Source organism: Simochromis diagramma, unplaced genomic scaffold (genome assembly GCF_900408965.1).
Source record: "Simochromis diagramma unplaced genomic scaffold, fSimDia1.1 OVJJ01000343.1, whole genome shotgun sequence".
NCBI lineage: Eukaryota > Metazoa > Chordata > Actinopteri > Cichliformes > Cichlidae > Simochromis > Simochromis diagramma.
In genome coordinates this window covers 321,058-342,767 of record NW_024386831.1, presented here as the reverse complement: position 1 = coordinate 342,767, position 21,710 = coordinate 321,058, and the positions used below count along the sequence as shown (strand labels likewise).

The following is a 21,710-nucleotide window of genomic DNA, read 5'->3' as shown; positions in this document are numbered from 1 at the left end:
GGAGCGCACACATTTCCATATTTTAAATATGCTACAGTTCATTTCAGACAGTGGAAAAGCAGCAGCTGAAAATAAAACCCTAACAAAAAACCTTCAGATGCTATTGAGCTGTTAATGTACATTATATTTAACACAGAGACAACATCATTGTTACATTCATCCCATTAAAATTGCATTAAGTGGATAGTGCAATATGATTCTGGATGTGCCAGAGGTTACCATACATTTGGAAAATGTTTGGTTTGCTTCACAAAAATGAGAAATCTTTTTACGTCTACTGTTATTCAATTACAGTAACGTAAGAGCGCCATTTGTCTTTGCACAAATAAAGTCAATAACATTAAGTTCTGTTTGGCTTAGTGGCAAAGTTGGTATGAAATCAGATACAACATTTTCACTTAATCAAATTGGGCAACTGAGCTTTCAATAATAAATAAGTAATGAGAACAGAAGCAAAGCTGCTGCACTGCAATAGCTGTCAATATTTCAGATTTTGCAAACTATAAGTTAATTTTGTGCATTTTTTAAAACTTGTATGGCTTTGGAATTTGACTTGCACCCAAAATATGTATATATGTGTGATGAAACTTTTCATTTGTACATTAAACCTCTTTAATTGTCTACACAGCGATTACCTGCTCACACTTCTGCACCTCCGTAACCTTGCCATCGCTGCGAATACAGTCCAGGAGACGAAAACGTGATCCCTGACCGCAGATGGCATTTTCACTCAGCTGGCATGTACTCCAGTCTAGACGCACACAGCAACATATCTTCATTAGTCTCACTGTCAAACCGTCTTTTATGTCAACGCTACCGGTCTAAAACAACAGCAACATTCTGCACAAATCCCAACAAGCTCACACTCGGCTGTTTCTTTGTTTAGGAAACTCCATGAAATCAAGATTTCTTTGTCAAGAGAGACTTGAGACCATTGCACAACCACAAGACCACAATAATGAAAATGATTCACTCAGAACAACTATCCCAATCACCCAAACAACCAGACCAAATGAAGCAGTAACAAATATTGTACTCAGTAGTCTCTCATGGGGATGAGCGTCTCTAACTCAAAGCTGAGCTAATGTTTATTTCAGAAGTAGTGGTAATGAGGGGCACAGAACTGGGAACCAGTGTAACCATATTGAGTGATGATGAGGATGGGGTATGATGGCAGTCTGGTGTATTGAAACCAAATGATTTGCTGGTAGACAGCATATCCACTGCAAAGCCAGCTCTGGCAATTTAGGTACCAAAGGCAAAAGATTCTGGCTATACTGGGAATAATTAACAATTAATAGTTGTATTAATTATTCACTATTAATGAATAATTAAATGAAATAATTAATAATTAATTCACTTTATTTCAATCCTGGAATCCATTCGGGCGAGTCTTACTGATAACTTCTTGCATACAGGCAAGTGTGTGCCTATAAAGCTCAAAACCCACATGAAATGAATCTGCAACTGTCTTTTTGTTTATTATATTTCAGTTAACTAAAACATTTGAGTTTGTTACGGATTTAAATATTGGGGATGGATACAAGAGGAAAAACCAAAATAACAACACTGGTCCGGCCGGGTTGAGTCAAACGATGATTTTAATGATCACACGCGTGGGAGATGGACACCGTACGCAGACAGCATCAGATCTCAAAATGGTGGAGCATTGATCAACCTCTTATAGCCTCTCGTGGCCCCCACCTAATCATAAAAGCCTAAACATTCACATTCTTTCTCTCACACAGCACCTAAGCTACGACCTTGGCTCCCTGTTTATCTGCTCCTGCTGAGATGGGGCAGAAAACCTCTCCAGTATCTTCTGTTCTCTTCTAATCAGACAAATAAGGCGATGACTTTCTGCGAACAGTATTTCTTATAACTCAGCAGTATAATGCATCATAAAACATATTCATTCATTCACAATAAATCAGCAGTCTAATGTAATGCAAATCAGTTTAACAAATGCAATAGTTATCACCTTCTTCTAATTCAGGAGAATAATGCAAACTAAAACTACAGAATAATTCACAATCTTTAATTAGGGGTCTAACATGGCATAAAATAATATTATAATCCCACAAGTTGTTCTCTCTTTGAGTGTGTTATGCACCATCCATATTGGAAAAATGTAAAAAAAAAATCACTAAAAATGAAAAAAGGAGAAAACAGCTGTTCCAAAAGGAATCATAGCTATTTTTATGATAATACTTTTGTAAAGTTTGATAAATATTCTATATTGCTATTGCAGTGATTACTGCTACTTCAATACAGGAGATATTTGTGTCAAAAGGTCTAAATCTAGCTTTCTAGTATGGAAACTGTCTTTAGACTCGCTCGGTGCACTGAATAAAGAAGCGTTAGGGAGGTTTCACAACTTTATGTTATGTGGGTAGATTCTAGATCTGGCTGGTTATCATTTGACAGTAATCCACAGACTGTGAAAAAGTAGATCGTTCTACGGCTTAAAAATGAGCATGCTACCACACTTGCAGAAAGTATGTAAAAATAGCTAGCCTACTTTACTCCAACCAGTGCGTAGCCTTACCTTTAAGCTGAATGCGCAGGTGTTTACCTGCTCCTTATGTGAGAATGACTAACACTAAATTACAATATATCTGTCTTCTGGCTTTATGCAAATGTTGAGAAATGTGTTTTATTGCTCTTTTTTCATCCCTGATGAAGCATCTTGCGATCTCCTTAATAAAACACTTTTATAAATGGGTTTTTTCATTATTATAAAAACGTTATTTTTAAAGCAGTTTTTATAATCAATAATAACTTTTTTATTAATATATTATTTAGCTGTAATATTGGCATTATAGTTGTTGGATAAAGGGACTTTGTTGTGTATCACTGTGTTACAAAATAACTAAAAATGACTTAATCTTGTCCCTTGCAGTATACCACGATAATGGATGCATTCTTATAGCAAGTAAACTTGACCTTTTGCTGGTTTTAGGTACGCACCCATCTTGTTTATGGGGCTAACAACAGGTTGTAATCATGTAACGTGAATTAGATCAGAAATGATGTGCAGATTGTCCTACCTGAGACTCTGTACTGGTAGGTGAAACATGTACTATTAAGAACACAGGACTCTGACTGGACCATCTCTGGACAGGGTGAGTTATCTGAAGCTGCGGGGCGCAGGATATGTCTGCTTCTGTTTCTTGATGTATCTTGGTCACATTGCTGCAGAATAACAACAAAAAAAGCAACAAAAAGAAAAAAGAGTGATGAGATGATCAGGCAGAAACAAAGCATCCTACAGCATCCGCTGTCTTTAGTGTTATGATCTACCAAGTTAAACATACTAATAGCTAGAAGTTATGAATTACATTGTTAATTTCAAAATATTTCAAATTTATTTGTGCCCCAACAGCAAGCAGAAACTAATGATAAATACTTCTTGTCATTAGAAGTGACCTTTACGGCACTAATTTTATGTAGATTTCCAGTAGATTTCAAATTTTAACGTAATACCATTCAATATCAGCCGACAGCTGTACATCTCCCTAATGAATCCAAAGTGCGTACTTTTTGTAGTTATTCTCAAGGACAAACTTGTTTTTTTTTTTATTATTATAATCAGTAGCAAATAATCCAATAATTTATTCTCATAAAAAGAACATATTTTTGTTCATAACATGCTATGATAAACACATTTAATGAAAGAAAAGCAACCTGAATGAGCCAGCTCAAGGTGAAACCCTCGTTTTCTCTTGACATGAGTGTTATCAAATTACACAGCACAGAGCGTTTAGCGGCCTGATTTTCAGCACAATGTGTTAACCTTGGGCATAAGCTACCTAATAAAAGGTTTATGAGGATGAAAGCTGCAATTGTTCCTCTTCAATAGATCATTTCTATTGACATGATTATGGCTAATTGCTGTGAAAACATCAGTCTTATAAATAATAGAAACTATTTTGCAAATGGAAAAACAAAACAAAACAAAATACCCGGAAATTTACTTAAATAACCCTTCATTTGTGTTGTGGTTTACAGATAATGAAAACCTCTAAAAAACTGATGCAGATGCTAATACAGGTAAAAATTTTGATATCAAATCCTGATTTCTGTATCATTCTCTGTTTTCTCTGTTTTTTTTATCAGTATAAATATAAATGTTTTTCTTACCCAACATCCAACTGGACTGAACAGCAACACTCGTCAGCAGTAATTGACACATGAAACACATTTGCTATATGGCAGCTGCTCCCTTCACCCTGTTATAAATAATACATATAGAGACTGGGCATCTAAATTATCTTGCAAAGTCAGTAAGCTAGGAGAACTCATCGACTTTTATACCACACTGTTAAATAATCAACCTCTACACCACACAGTTAAAGGCAAATGAAGACAATTATTGAAAAAACTGCAAGAGTACAACATTTACTAAATATCTACCAACAAGGAGCGTTGGCAAATCATTGGAGTCACAATACAGAGGAAGCGAAATCCATTAACAGAGGATTAAATGTGAGCTGTCAGCTTGGTCTTTGGTTCAAATATTCTTCTAATAAAGGTCTTTGCATTGAGATGCATTTGTATCTCTGCACCTGATGCACCACAACACACACGTCAGTCACTGCAACCTCCTAATGAGAAGGTGGTGGTGTGTGAATCTCATGAATCAGCTGCAGTTATTGTAGCTTTAATGTGTTCAGGCTCACGATCACAAAGCCACATACTTACATTTGTATGCTTCATACAGAGACTCAGAGATTAAGATTTTTCCTTCTTATTACAGCACCTCATTTACTATAAAATACACTGACTGTCCACTTCATTAGGTGCACCTTACTAGTACCAGGTTGAACCTCTTTTTGCCTTAAGTCTTAATGGCACAACAAGATCCTGGAAACATTCCTCAGACAGTCTGATCTATATTGACTTGATTGCATCATAATGTTGATGTAAATCTGTCAGTTTGCCCAGAAAATATCCCCCATGCCATTACACCACCACTATGAGCCTAAACTGTGCCTAAACTAAACAGGAAGCAGGTTGGGGCCCCGCTTTTATGTCGTTTAAGCCAAATTCTGACCATAACAGCAGAAATCAAGAATCATCAGATCAGACGTTACTATCTAAATGTGATGAGCCTGTGCAAATTTTAGACTCATTTTACTGGGCACTCAGTGTGGTCTTCTGTTGCTGTAGCCACTGTACGTCAAGTTTCAACATGCTGTATGTTCAGAGATGCTCTTCTTTAAGAGTTATGAATTATTTTGGCCCTGTGAACTGCTGCTCACTAGTTATTTTCTCTTCTTTTGGACCATTCTTTTTGAACCGTACAGATGACAGTGTGGGAAAATAAGTGAAATAAGCTAAAGCACAGCCCAACTAGGACCAGCAACCACTCGATAGTCTGTGAAATTTCTTCCCTTCTACAGTAGATATTCCATGATCACATCTATGTGAGAGTAGGGTTCAATAATGAGGCATATAGTGCTTACAAGTCACCAGCACACCTGCTCTGGCATTAACATCAGCACAGAAACTGTGTGCCAGGAGCTTCATGGCAGGTGTTTCCCTGCTGAGCAGCTCCTGTTGGTGTACCGTGTAGGTGGTCCAGTATTTTTCACCATATTAAACAGCAAAATAATACTTGAGTCTGATTTACCTGAAAATGAAAACTGTAGTGTATTACAAATACTGCACTATATGTATTATAGCATGACATTGTACAGTAATGTGCAACATTACGTTAACAACAGTAACAGTAACGTTAACTTTGTATCTGGAAGGCATTCTGATTAACAGTACTAGTACACACAATTCTCTGTATTTTTACCCCCAATAATTTATGATGCACAAAACATTGCCTTGGAGAAGCAAAATTTCCACTTTGGCCAGTAATGCTGAAATAAAACCCTAGTTTCAAAAAAGCCTTAAAGACCTTCAAAGAAGTGTAATCAAAATCTACTAAAAACCATGCAGTGATGTAGCAACTTGGTCATAATAGTAAAACCAATCTGGACTTATTTCCACTGCTCTGCAATTTATGTCTTTTTAAAATAAACTTTGAGTTACAGTTCCATAAAAGTATTCGTTTAATCTAACTTAAAATAAAACAAGGCTGAGAAAAGGGAAGCATCAAACTGTTATTACCTAGTATGCTATCGTTTATCACTATGCTGCCTTTGTACCCCACACATCTCGTCACATACCTGTACATGCAGCACAATACCTTCATTCCAGCTGAGAGAGCAGGAATAACCTAAGGGTACAAAGCTTCTGCTAATTACAGTGGATGGGCATACTTTACATAAAATATCTCTGTTTGATCTAACATTATCACTTACAGAGGAGGTTTTCCTTTCACAGCATGAGGATGCAGAATCAGTGTCAAGCGTTATTTTCATCATCATCTCAAGTTGTTGAATTTTAGAGATTAACTTCAAGAAGCACAAAAATATTTGACCAAACTGCAGCGCAGTGGCATTTTAAGGTTGACAGCAGAGACTGTAAATCAGCTGCATACCCCGGTGTGTATGAGTAGACTTGCTTCATCAATTCTTTACTTTATTACTACTTTTATATAGGACAGGATAATGTAAGGCTCACATATTTGATTTAAAATGATTTAGATCAATTGTGTAGATAAAATGTTAAGCTTACTGTATGTTAACATTTTTATTTTATCCTATTTTTTCTCTGCATCAGTATATTTATGTATTACGTACCAGAAATATTCTTTCAAGTGGCTAAATTTCAGTTGAGTCAGTATTTGATTAAACAACAGATGCAAAAACAAACACCTACATCATGTGCAGAGCTTTCCTAGCTGTAAAAACAGGACTGTTTAATTAGCTCTCAGTTTGATGTGTTTTGCATTATTATTTCACCTGCAGCATCACTGCAGTCCTTTAATGCTAAAGTGTTACTAAATACTGTAGACTGAAACACTGAATGAATCAATGTGTAGAGTAGACTCAGACTAATTAGCTCGTTTCACCTCTTCTGACTCTAATGTTCCAGTCCAATGAACTGTTGCGTTTGACAGGAAACCTATAACACAGCTAAGAGGCCATATGACCAATAGCCTGTGGCTACAAACACTCGGGGACATATGTTACGTAGTTGCAGCCTGAGGGCTAACCTTCATTATAGAACAGAGGCGTATTAATAAAATTCAATTTATCCACTTTACCTTAAACTATGCAGAAAATATTACAGAACAAGTACAGAACAGTGCTTCACTGTGAATATGAATATATATATATATATATATATATATATTAAGCTATACTGAAGTTAGATAAACACATGTAATGTGACATGTTACAAAAACACCTGGTTTCTAATGACACAAATAATTTTATAGAAGGCCATAAAGCTCATCTAAGCATTTGTGAGCCTGTTAACAGCAGATAGTTGATAGTTAAATGCAGAACTTAATGCACATACATGTTTTTTGCCCTTACTTTTTAGAAATAATAAAAGGCAATAATGAAATACGTTGTTTGATTAGCTGGGTATTTGTCCATTTTTACCTGCAGCTTATACTGTAAATGCTTCATATATATATATATATATATATATATTTGTTATTATGGATACAGTTGAAATGAAAACGACAAATCAAGCAACTTACTCCCTGACAATTTGTCAAATAACAGCAGAAACGGCCACTAAATTCTGTTTCTTACCACAGGGCAGTTGCTCCAAGGTCCCCAGGGCGCCATGACACAGTCATTGGGGCATGCCAGATAGCAGACCTGGGCTCTCGGTGGCATTTCCTCTTGATCACACAGACTATCCTCCACAGTGCTGTCTTCCCCATTCCCCGTTGTTCCTTTCTTTACACACCTATGAGCGCAGCAGATGCAGCTGTGTAATAAGTCTCTAGGGCCCCAGAAGCACAACTTTTTTTTGAGTTTTAAAACCCATTTCTGAGTTTATGACTCACACTAGATTACATGTTTATATGTTTTTTGGGTCAGGTAAAATTCTCAAGGTAGTTTGTTTTCACTCGAAATATAACTACAGATTTTTCCTCGTTAAAACGGCTTAATTACATTTCAGGAAGAGTAACATATTGTTTGTCGAGATGATATGGAATTGTTGTCCTGCAGCAGAGAGAAAAGATTCCCAGCTGGATGGTTGGCTTCAGTCGGATTTCCTGCTTAAACAAGTCTTTACTAGTGTGAAGTCATTATTTGTATCTCTCAGAAGTGGGTGAATTCATGATAACTGATGAACCAGTGACTGTTACCTAGTTTTACTCGCATAGAAGTAATGATAATCTAACTTTTAAGTAATTTATTCAATAATGAACTCTAATAGCTCATCATTATCTGTTATTAGTAGTCTTTTTTCATTCTTTAAAGGAGTAACAGTTAATCATGTAATAGATCATTCCTGTTACCCTGGTCATTCATTTTACAGTAAGTACTGATATTTTTACATCATCATTGTACATTTATCTAATATGATAAATGTACAAACCTTAAACATTCAATAATTATAGGTAAGGGAATTTAGAACACTTACATACAAAGTACAAACAAAATTTTGCTGACTATTCTCAGAAGAAGAGAATGTACATAAGGTATTGTAAAAACTCTTCTTTTTGAGTGGTTGATTAGCGCAAATTAGTTTCTGTTACTCACACTGAACAAGTCCAGATCAGTTTCTTTGGACACAATAACACAATTGCCCAAATCAGTGTCTATTCTCTCCGACGATACTTAATCCAACAGCAATGTCAATACTTCACTCTTTTTCTCTGTGGCTTTTTAAAGTAGCACTAAAAGGCAGTGCACAAAAATCTATCGACACTCATTAGGAGGCTGTGGATTGTTTTTGACTGTTTATTTTCCCTTGGCATTGCGAGTGCTGAGACCAGTGAGAGTGCCAGATTTAGGACCATTGCCAGTCTGCTCTTTCCATTGTTGCAACGCTAGGCAAGCAGTCTTCTAAACCTAACCTACTCACTGACCTGATCTTGCGGCTTTGGACTCCCTCCCCACAGGCAGGCAGGTCGTCCACAGTGTTGATGGTACAAATGGACCAGGGCTCGGCCCTCCACTCATATTGGCTGCATTCACTGTAGCATGGCAGAGCCTCATACACCTGTATGTACATACACACACATACACAGGAGGAAAAGGACACGTATAATAAACAATAGAAGGAAAGCACCTAAGCATGTGACCTGAAAAACTAGACATGCATACAAATTAACTCATACACACAGTGACCCCACCTGCCCTCCACACACAAGCATGCTACAAAAGGAAGAGTTGGTTGTTACAATTATAGCAAAAATGTAGGAACACTTTTAGTTTTCACACCTAATGAGGTGTCTCTGTAGCAGAAACAGTATCTCACCTGGGTTTTCCTTTGGTAAAGATAGAAAAACACACCGCTTTGAGCTTTCAGGCTTAATTTCTTACATGTGGTAGCATTTCCCTTCATGTTTTGTTTATTTTTACCATCAAGCACTTGTGTATTCTTGAGATGTTTTGAAGTCTGCGCCTGAGTTTTATGCCAGTCGATGTTCTTTATATTTTAGAGCATAAATGAGGCTTAAACATAATTAAAAGTTGACAAAATAATACAAATTGTGAGGACAGTCAGAGTAGCTAGAGAAAATGAAGGCTGTACTACAGAGAGGTGCTGAAAGACGTTTTATATACAGCTATAGATGAAAAGTCTTTTTTCCACACTAAAATAAACCTGCGCGTGAAATGGAGAGAACAGCATGGGGTGCGTAAAACGACAATGAGCATGGCAACGGGCCCTTCAGCTGATGATGTAATTGGCTCGCTTTTGAGGCTATTCACTTTTCTCCACTCAGCCACTGAATCTGGCATGTCTGTTGAACCAAGGGAGCAGCCAGCACAATGCTCCTGTAAACACATGTTTACTCTCAATCTATGTAACTGTCTGCCACAGTTAAAGGTGCACTCTTGAGGACAATTTGTGGAGAAAGCTATGACAAGCTGTAATGGGTGTCACCGTGGTGTGTGCGCTCGCGAGTGTGTGTGTGTGCTGAGATAGAGACAGGGAATGATTCTCGAGTATTCCCTCCCCTGCGGGCCACACAGATGCCTATTACACACGTCATCATCTCCCATCTGTCCCTGCAGATGCCCCTAGCTTGGTAAACTGGCAACTGTTCTTCTCACACATGCTCCGCTACTACTGCAGAAACACAGCACCAGCTGAAGGGCTAATTTTTATCACCCGAAGAGTGATTTTTAAGCCATTTTCCTCAATTGCTACACTATTTATTCATCACTGATCCCAAACTTTTCAACCCGGGCTGGAGCGTCTCAGTTCAGGTTCACACAGGGAGTAAATTGCAGTTTAAAGCAGGTGCAGCGCAACAAAGAATAGGAACAGCCTCGCCTTTTTAGAGCGTATCGCTCATTCATATACATTCATACAGCACTCTGTTCTTTACTCCCCCCCCCCCACATGATTTCACACCAATGGCTAATTTAGAGTCAGTCAATAACTTTACATGTATGTCTTTGGACTGTGGGAAGATGCTATAGTACCAATAGGAAACCCACAGAGGAACAGAAAGAACATGTAAACTCCACGCACACAGGCCCCAGACGACCGTGGGATTCAAACCAATCACTCTTGATATGAGGTTCCAATGCAAACCACTCCACCTTTCGAGTACAACTTTTGTCACACACACTTCATTACAGACGAAAGACAAACAGGCAGCTCTTTTATTCCTTTTAAAAGACTCCTAAAATCATTTTTTTAAAGATTAACAATACAATAATATCATCTGACTCAATTTCTTTTTAGAACACTTTAAAAAACTGTTCACGATATAATGAAGCCCTGACATCTTGGCAGTGTGAATTTCTCCAGTTAAAAAGCAGATGATGTATCCTCTAAATGCACTTCGGATAAATTACTTCTGTTCGTGTTGCACTCGCACCAATCAAACTATTGTTCTTTCTCTCGGCCGAAGGGCTAGAAAGGTCAGAAGTATATGTGACTTGGACAGATCCGGCATGCATTCTGTCTTCATTAGCTAAAGCAGAGTATACGTACAGAATGAATAGCACTGACCTGAGCCTGCGTGGATGTCCATATTAGCAGTGCATGACAAGCCAGAAGTTGGGGCAGGGGAGAGAAGAACAATGATATGATCATTAGTATAGATTTTGCCTGCAGTGACAGAAATGTATAGTTCTGCGTAAATTTGAAAAACTGCATTCTCCTCGGTGTTTCATTAATGAGGGTAAAGGATGATTAGGTACTTTATCATCTACAGTGAATCTAGGCGTCCCGGATAGTTTGCCAAACTGAATGACTAAAAATGCTGAGAGAGTTTTTAAAATGCTGCAGTTGGTTGTAACAGCTGTGCTCTGGCCAGACCTGCAGCTGAAGGCAACTCCAAGGAATTAATTTGTCTGGAGATGGTGAGCGGGAAGTCCGCGTGAATAAGCATATGCTCAGAGAGGCTGTGTGCTCTGTATCTAAACAAGGTTACTGAATATAAAGTGTTATCTCACTGACAAGTTTCTGTTTGGGTAATTCTGAATGAGTTTAATTAAAACATTCGAATAAAATACACAGCTTTAGATTTAAACATATAGTATATTCATTCAAAATGAATATTTACTAGACTTGTAATGCTTTTTTAAGCCAAATGATTCTTGAGATGGCAAATGTACCACTGCACAGTCATGGTACAACGATTATATATTGTACCAGTTATATGGCTTTACATATTTACAAAAATAACAGAAGTTGGTTGATCAGACAAGGTCTTAAAATTTGGTAAAAGCAACCTCAAATGAAGAGCAACACATATCATATTACGCAGTGTCATTACTTATTAAACAAAAACTAAAATGCAATGTCTGAAAAACGATGTACACCCTTACTGCTTCCATTGGAAGAAGGTAAGAAGTAGTCAGATGTTGTTAATCAAATGCACTTGATTACTTGACCATCAGCCCATGCAAACACGTCTTTAAAAGCGGACATTTAGCACTTTGCTTGTCTGAAGCATTCAGGTGTGTGTTAACACCGTGCCGACGAGGAAAGACATCAGCAATAATCTTAAAGAAGCATTTGCTGCTGCCCATCAATTTGAGAACTGTTGTAAGGACATTTAAACAATTTCTCCATCCTCCCACAGTGGCAAAGACATCTCACAAGTAGAAAACATTCAAGACAGCTGCCAGACTTCCTAGGAGTGGATGTCCCACCAAGTCCACTTCAAGTCAGGCTATGTGCCATAAAAGCAGAAATTGTGGCAATTTGCTGCCCTGGGGCATTCAGATGTGTCATAACACAATGCCACAATCTTTCCAGGAATCTCAAATTCACCGAAAGGTCAGACTGTGAAATGTTGAGAGGAACCGCAAAAAACCAAAGCGCTACATCTCAGACTGTAGAGGCCTCAGTCAGCATTAAATGTCCATGACAGTACAATTATAAAAAGACTGAAAAAGTAGGGCTTGTTTGTGAGTGTTGTCATGAGAAATCCTCTTTTCTCTAAAAAGAACAAGGCTTAGCTTTGCAAAGTTGCATCAGAACAAACCACAAGACTTCTGGAATAATGTCTTTAGCCATTATGCACACAGCATCGCAACATAAAACACCCCATACTAGCCGTCAAGCACAGTGGTGAAGGCGTGACATTTGGTCATGTTTTGCAGCCACAGAACCTGAGCACGTTGCGTTCATTGACCCAACCATGATCTGCTCTTATACCAAAGTATTCTATTCTACAGTCAAATGAGAGCTTATCTGTATGACAGCTAAGTCTTGGCTGGGTTATGTAACAGGACAGTGATCCCAAGCATACCACCAAATCCACAACAGAATGACTGAAAAACAAATTAATCAAGGTCTTGCAGTAGCTCAGTCAAAGTCCAGACCTCAACTTCATAGAAATGCTGTTGTGGAACCTTGAGCTATGCAAAAATGAAAGCCCACAAGCCTCAATGAACTGAAAGAAAGGTATAAAGAAGAATGGGCCAAAATGTGAGAAATTGACAAAATCACAGAAAATGACTACATGCTATTGTTGCTAAAGGTTCTTCTAAAAGCTACTGCATCATAGGGTGCACTTAGATTGTTTTTCTTTTGGTAAATAAGTAAAGAAAAGATGGAAACTGTTGTGTGTTATTTTATACCTGAGGTGTTTTAGAAGCTCTTAAGGCTCAGAAGGGCTCTTTTCCCCCCCGATTATCATATCACCATACGTAAAACCTTGGAATTGAAAAAGGTTTAATTTCTTTTGACTGTATATTCTTGTGCTGATAAATCCCCATTAATGCCAATGCAGCAAGTTTTTCCTTGTCATTTTGAATCATTCTTTCATTTATGCCTTTTTCCCACTTGAATTGCATCAGAATAAGTAAAAATATTTAGCAGTGAATATAAAGTCTCATATTTACAGAGGAAAAAACAATCTACTTGCAAGACATGGAAATAAAACTCCATGGCTTCGCTAGATGCTAATTTGTACATGGCTCCTGCCCAAAAAACAAATACACACATACCTACTGTACTGTAGAAGTTTACCCAGTGATGCGCAAGTGCACATAAAAAGACAACACACCTATACACAATCAGATAGATAAAAGACCAACACAAAAGGACTTGAAGCACCAGCAGGCCCTTCTGCAGGGATGGCATTTTATTGTAAACAGAGAGAAAATGGAACACGAAGCCTTGATGCTGAGCAATCTATTCTATAAATCTCTTTCATAGTGTCACTGTGTGCCTCCAACTTCAAATAGACTCTGCAATTATTGTCAGTAGGCCCATGGATGAGCTAAAAAACAATGGCACCACTGAGAAACACAGTAGGATCTATTCTGGGGTGATGATGACCTCTAAAATACACTCATGAGATGATAACTTAAAATGTGTCAAAATACAGTATAATAGAGCCTTGCTTTTGAAGACGTCAATTTGGGATTTTTCAGAAGAGAAACACAACACTGCTGAATGAAAATACAAACAAACTGATTTAAGATGACAGAAGATGAAGCTGGGATAGGAAAAGAACAGAACCAGAGGTGGCAAAAGTACAGACTTCCTGTACTTAAGTAGAAGTACAGATACCTGGTTAAAAAATACTCCAGTAATAGTTACCTAAACAGTAAAATGAGTCAGGAGATACCGGGGGATTCAGCAAGTGAGCTTCAGTAGGTTTTCTTATGTGATCTGCAGACCTGCTGCTCTTCCTGGATTTACACAACTGAATTCAACAAGATGTCAGTACTTTCACAAGCTATGGTGGCTGATGTTGATCCCCTAACATTGACACTATGCTGTTTATACTGGTTTTACACCAGACAAACTTATAACACTTTATACTATAACACGCTATACTGTATAGCCATGTATAGTAGCCACAATAGAAGAGCATTGTTTAAGCATTGTTTAAACCACTGTAGTTGTTTTATGTTGCGAGCATCACAAAAGCACATGGCCGACAGAGACCTGACCGTAGCTGCACTTAATTTTAACAGTTGGTCATTGACCATTGAGTTGGTTCTTATTATCCTCACCCTCTCTCTCTCTCATAACTGTCTTCCAATTAGTTTTCTTACTATCAAACACTTTCATGAACCAAAGCCCTTACAAGATTTACAGTCTGTCTAACATCCCCTTTGGACCCACTGCTGTGTTGGCTCTACTGCAGGGCAACGCCGTGACTTTCTGTAATTACACAAATTGATTGGCAATCATGCTTTGAAATAATCTCCTTTTCTCATTTATTTTGTAATCTATTACAAGAACCTAGCTCACCAAGACAGGAATACATTAGCAGAGACATTTTGCAAGTACTTAACCTTGCACCATAATAATAGATGTGGTCAAATATCTTTTTCCACATACAAGAGCCTCAGCATCCGCCCTTGTCTTTTGCAATTTATATCACTAGTGTATGTGAAGAAATTCTGTTTCAAATAAAAGAGTCCAACTGTAAACACTTCTGAAGCCATACAGTGAGCTAAAAAGGACAAGTTCACACTGACTGTGGTGTTTAACCTTATCTATAACTTCTGCATATTTACAAAACTGGGAGTATGTCTAAAAATTCACGTGATATGAGAATATGTGTATGTATATGGGAAATTTGACAAATAATTTGCAGACAGTAACAAAAACAGACGTGTATAAGCACCAGTCTCAGAGATCCCACAGATGTGGGAGCAATGGCCATTTTTTCAGGACTTGTGGTCTGGCCAGCTGATGTCATAACAAAGACCCATCCCCGTTTTGTCTGGTGGTCGTGGCATACAAATTTTTAAAAAGAGGTTGGTCAGTGGTTTTGAGGTTTCATTCCATTAACTACCAAAGGTACTACAAAAAGAAAACAATTCATTATTTATTATTATTTTTTCTCTATAACTTGCTTTGGACATGACAGCAGTTCTACCATGAGCTTCTTGTTCACTGCTGCATTTCCATTGCTTATAACACAAAAAACTTGCCACATAATTCCCATGCTCCGTTGTTGTGTGCGCAGCTGAAATGCCATGGATGATTCCAGGATGTGTCAGGGTAGTGGCTGGCTTCTGAAAAACATGACCTTTCTGCAGTATTTCCCATAAATATTGTTATTTCCTTCTATGTGAACTTTTCTTCTTCCACTTTCACCCATTAGTCACAAAAATACTACATCAAATAACAGTGCAAGAAAATAATTTATCTCACTACTGGGCATATTCCTCACAGTTTTGAAATGTTTATTAGTGCAAAATGGCTTTAGGAAGCTCAAAGAAACACTGGAGGTGTGACAATGTGACAGCAACACCCTGTGAAGCTAAAGTAAAAGAAACACCTGGAAGCTGACTTTTGAATATAAATTCAGAGTTCGTTTTTTGAAAGTCTCAAGAATTTGGTTTCATCCAAGACATATTTAATTAAAGACGTTCCATCATTTTACCCACAACCTTTAACTCCTGGAACAATTCTATTTGTTGACAGAAACATCCTTTTGCATTGGCCATCGACATGCGTTTCTGATTTATCAGCAAACACACCTGTTTATCTCATTTGTAATTAATTAATTTAGCTATTTTGCCAACTGTTTTGAATCTAAATGGAAAATAGACTATCTCTTAGACAACTTCAATATAAAAGATGAGAAGTGAAAATCACATATTATCAAGCTACTGCTAAATGGGTAGCACAGTAGTGCAGTGCTTAGCACCGTCACTTCACAGCCTTTGCCTGGTTGTCGCTGGATACTAACAGTTGTTAGGTTATTTAATTGGTACAGCTAACCTTTTTTATAACCCCATTTCTGAAAAGGTGCGTAAATATTGTGTAAAATTAAAAAAAAAAAAAACAGAATGCAATGGTCTACATATCTTATAGATTCAATAGAACATTTTAACATACCAATAGTTCAAACAAAATGTACCACTTGGGGAAAAAAAGATGCAGTATGTTGTCTGGCATTGTCTCGCAAGGTCTTCTAAAAAAAGATGTGTACAGCATTGATGGTGCTTGTCCGGATGTTCTGGGTATGAGCTCCTCAGGCACTTGTGCACCCCAAACCATCACCCCAAACTGGCTTTTGAACCCAGCATTGAAAACAAGCTGGTTGGGCCCACTTACCAATAACTTCCTGAGAACTCAGGAAAAAAGTATCGTTCAGATTAACTTGTTTTGTGATTTCTTTTTGGAGCCAAACAAGGTCACCCAAACACATGAAATATCATTGGAAAGGCCACAGTCGTGATGTGTTAAATAGGGGACTATTTAGCACATCAGGACTTAGTGGGGAAACTCAAATAATTCAAAAGATATAGACCAAAAAGAAATGTCCGTTACAGCAGACATAAATGAATAGGCTCGGTCTCAGGAGGGTAGTCCGAAGGACATAGTGTCCATCCATGTTTTACAAAAAGAATTTCAAATTTCAATTTGTGTGACAACAACATTTAACTTTTCCTCAGTCCATTTTTAAGGCGCTTAGGCCATGGAAGACAGCAACATTTCTCTATCATGCTCACATAATGCTCCTTTGTATGATAGCACTTTCACCTGCATTTGTGGCACAGTGAACTTTTATTGACCTGTTGCAAATGAACCTAACTACTTACTACTAACTACTTCCTCTTTAGTTCCACTTACTTTCCCAGCCTTTTATTGCCCGTCCCAACTTTTTTGAGATGTGTTGCTGCAATCAAATTAAAAATGATTTTTTTTCTTCAGATTTTTCATGAATTGTATCAGTTAAAGAATTGATATAGGGGTTTATGAGATTTGCAAGTCATTGTATTTTTATTTCAATTTACATTTCACACAGTGTCCCAACTTTCAATTTGCTTTTGATCATCTGGTTGGCTAGAGACTTTCGAAGGGCTTTAAAATGTAGTCTGTTTGAGAATAATGGCAGCACTTCAAACTTTCTTAACAAATATGCAGGGTCTGGCTTACAGGGGTTGAATATCATTTACCCAAGCAATGCCCTTAGTTAATTACACCTCAATGGTCATCAGAAGCTCCATCAGAATATGACTACAAAAGTCTGTCTTTCTAATGAAGCCAATGATGAGTTCACCATCTGGCTGCAGCCAGGTAAGCACAAGATATCTAACATCAATCCTGCAATTTGGGATCCATCCATTCCCTTGAGTTGCTATGGGCTGTGTTTGATTTTCAACAGAAGGATGAACGAGACTTGACTGAGGAAAATTAACTGTATACACTAATGATTCCAACAGAACGGGGTGTACCCATACACTGCATATAAAAATGAATGTAGGTTTTAGAGGTTTTAGAGTCACACTGTGAAACTTTGGTTCTCTTTAACCTTTTAAAAACATTCTTGATTTGCTTATGATCTCAACCACTAGTTTGAAATTTTATTCAATACAGGGCATTCATTTTGTCAGCTGTAATCAAAAGGACAATACAGCAGGGTATGCTTTAGGCCAGAATAATTTGCGACTGATGGGTCACTACAATGTCATCATGCAGTGTGCCTCAGTTCATCATACATAGAATTTAAAAAAAAAAAGACAATAGCTTTCTGTAAATGCTCAACTCAAGCATGTTCTATTTTCATTTCATAGTCTATATTAAATCTTTGGTGCAAAAGAATCGCTGTGTGTGAATGTTATAATATAATAATATTCTAAATAAACTTCATGCAGTGATAAGATGAAAATGAGTTAACACCACCATACTGGCAAGGATAGATGCACATAGTATATGCCACAATAATATAAACACTTTCAACAAATTATTTACAGAAGTATGGAAATTACCAACATGACACACTCATAACTATAACATAACACCTGTCACGGCGATGAAGAGCGTCCCTAAGAACATTTACGACAAAGCAGAACAGCTAGTAACATCAAAGCAGCAGCTATCAATTTATTCACAGAGCCCGAGAAGTAAAATGCCTGAAAGTACGAACAATCAAGTGCTTTTACGGTAAGCATAGCCGATGCTGTACTTGCCAAATCTCAAATTTGCACTTGAATAAGGTAAGCAAAGCAGCTTATATTACTGAATAATGTCGCAATAATTGTGTACTTTGGGCTTTATTTTTGCTGCACTGTGAACAGTCATTATTGAAGATTTTCGAAACAACAAGACAGGGGTGCCTCTGTTATGGTAGGTCATACAATCTGGCATACAAAGAGCTCTCAAAAGCACTTATAGGTCGACACAGTACGTAGAAAATATTGCATATAATGGCTGATACAGTGTCTGTCACCACTGCACCCCTATTTACTCTGAGGAAGTACAACGGCCCACTTGTGTGTCTTCAGTACAAGCCAAGGTTCCTGCAAGATTTATCATATCAATATTGATTCATGGTACTTTTCACGACAGTACAAAGTGGTGGCATATTACTGCCAAAAGCAGGTATAACCTTTGTTTTCAAAGTTCTGTGCAACGGATGAGCATATGCACACAGTCTGCACAAAAATAATTAAATATTTGCTTATGGCTTCAATTTGCCTTCTGCTCAGTACATTGCACCACTACATCTTACATGCTATGTAAACTGTTTTGCTCATTATATTTGTTGTGCAACCTTATTTGATGCGCAAATGAAGACAGACTTGTTTTATAAAATAAAACAAAAATATGTTAGACTATAAGTTATATAACATTTCCTATTCGTCATATTAAAAACATTTTTCGTTATGCAGTTATCCTGAAGCAAAGGACATGATGACTCACAGCTGCTGGCTGTCACAGTAACATGAAAGGCTTTCTGGCTTGAGAATTTTTCAGTAAAAAAAAATGACATTCTGAGATGACTGAATCTGACCTGACAAACCCAGCTAAAATGGCTAAAGGCATTATGGGCAAGTTTTGGCTGCTTGTGGAAGATGTATATCCAACAGCTCGCAGAGTTGTGCATTCCCAACGTCATATGAACATGATGTGGCTCTCTCATCTCTGGGATATATGAAAGCAACTGTCTGTCAGTGTAGTAATCCCCGTGGGTTCTGCTCCCTTCACACATCAGTATGCAACAACTGCCTCACGTTAAAAAGCTTGCATTTTTCTATTGGTTACTCCATAACTGTAAGATAAATAACAGTAATATATTATATATAATTTTAAAACATAATTTATCAAAAAAATAAACGATGGATGGATAGATGGAATTCATATTAATTGTATTCAACTATATGTGTACATATCTATAGCTAAAGACCACGTGTTGGTTTTATTCCTTGGGCAGAATCCTACAATTAGGTCCATAAAATTTGTGCTAAGAAATATAATTTTTTTATATTTTGCCTCAGTACACCACTGCAGTTAAGTTGTAGGAATTACAGCCATTTTTATACATAGGCCCTCATTTTCAAAGGCTCAAAAGTATCTTGACAATGAACTGAAATGACCAGGCTTAGGTGTGGGCAAATCGATAATCTGGTGCATTCTTAAAAACAGGGAATGCACTGGCTAGCTTAACAACATCAAAAGGACTCCAGAAACATGGAATGCTAAAATGTATTGTTTCCAAGTCTTGTTTATAACTAAGAACACTCCAGAGGAAGTAGGTATATTATTATAAAAGTCTACAATGTAGATGCGATGGCAAAATGCAGACCACTGGTTACACTAAAGAATAGGAAGCCAGGCTTTTTCAGAAATTTTCTGCAACCCCAGAAAACATTGAAAAGTCCTGGAAAACAAAAACAATCTTTGAAAACTCTTTGGACAGATCAAAACAAGATAAACTTGTACCAGAATGATAGGAATGAGAATGTTTGCAGAAGAGAAGGAACACCTTATGAGCTGAAATATATTCCATCATCTGGCAAACAAAGTGGAGACAGTATGAGCATGTGTGTCTGCTAGTGGAACTGGACCAGTAGTATTCTTGATAATGTGACTGCATAAAGAAGTAGCAGGATGAATTCTTATGTGTACAAGGCTGTTCATTCAGATTCAGTGAATTGAAGGTTCTTTACAATGAAAATGGGTAACGACTCAAAAAACAAAACACAGCCAAACAACCCAACAGTTTCTAAAAGCAACTGTCAACATATTTAGCTAGCTTCAGCAGACAATGTGTGTTGGTAAGAATGTTAGATTCGATGTGTAGGTTGAACAGTATTTTATTTAGTCTGGCTAGTAGGAGAACAGCACACAATGCAGGCTCTAAGGTAGGTAAAACTCCCAGAACTCCAATTTCCCAGCAAACATATGCAGACTCAATTATTTTTTAAACTTGTTTATAACTTCAGTTTTGGCATAGAGACAGTAATAACGGTCACATGTTCATGAAGTGTGATTAGCTAATCCTCACAACTTTAACGGGACCGTGGTTTAGGTCAAATTGTATAATGCATGAACAACAGACACATCTTTTAATCATTTACTAAGTGAACAGAGTTAATTATCCTTTCAAAATAAGATTTAAAATCTGTAGAGAAAATCTGATAAACTAAAACACTTGAAGCCAATTACACCAAATGTATTAAAGATTTATCAACAAGAGCTAAGCCATGAGGGAAGACTAGATAAATATCAAAAACAAGTGCTGACAAGACTAGTAGAAATTTAATCCTGCAACAGCCAACAGCATCACACATTTACATGTGTTACTGAAAAACAGAGTGAGCTTGGGTACCATAAACAGCAGCACCATTAGAGCTTAGCTTGGCAGCAATACCAGCAGACACCATGACATTTCTCATCAGTAAATGTGTGGTTGAGATAAAAAAACAAATTGTCAGTAAATTAAGGCCTATTTAAAACTGTGTGTCACCATTTTCATTTTCTTTTCTCTAAAGCAAGATACTGTTACCCAGTAGGATCAGCAGCCCCGTAGCTTACCGACAAATACATAAACACCCATGTGAACGGAGCCAAGAGATCAAGCAATGGCCAAGAAAGCACAACATACCTTCTTTTGACTCTGTGAAAACAAAACAGAGAGTCTGGGAAATAACTGTTGACTGTTGTATTGTATATAGGATATGGTGGGTAAAATCTTAATCATTTACATCTACATATCATTTACATATACATATATACTTATAATTAAAATTCTGTCTTACCTTTTAAAAAAGTGGCATAGTTTTTTTTAAAATAATTAAGGAATTTCTTTTGGGACTTTTAAACAACTGTGATGTTTGATGCATGCAACAAGCCCTATTCCCCTATCCTTCACACTGACATTTATACAGCACCTGCTGCATACATACAAGGCTTTCTCTCTAATAGACACAGTCACCCACATGGATTGATGC

General features: G+C 37.3%; 1 protein-coding gene across 2 annotated transcripts in view; it reads right to left on the bottom strand.

The window, feature by feature from the left end:
- The window catches only part of thsd7ba (thrombospondin, type I, domain containing 7Ba), a 183,885-nt gene that overhangs the window by 14,757 nt on the left and 147,418 nt on the right, over positions 1 to 21,710 (bottom strand). The window contains exons 17-21 of one of the 2 annotated variants that reach the window (XM_040027377.1): positions 11,059 to 11,064; positions 8,957 to 9,090; positions 7,665 to 7,824; positions 3,051 to 3,195; positions 636 to 751 (exon numbers count right to left, since the gene is read on the bottom strand). In XM_040027377.1, coding sequence (XP_039883311.1) covers positions 636 to 751; positions 3,051 to 3,195; positions 7,665 to 7,824; positions 8,957 to 9,090; positions 11,059 to 11,064 — 561 coding nt within the window. The remainder of the gene's footprint in view (positions 1 to 635; positions 752 to 3,050; positions 3,196 to 7,664; positions 7,825 to 8,956; positions 9,091 to 11,058; positions 11,065 to 21,710) is intronic. The other variant, XM_040027378.1, reaches the window with a different exon arrangement.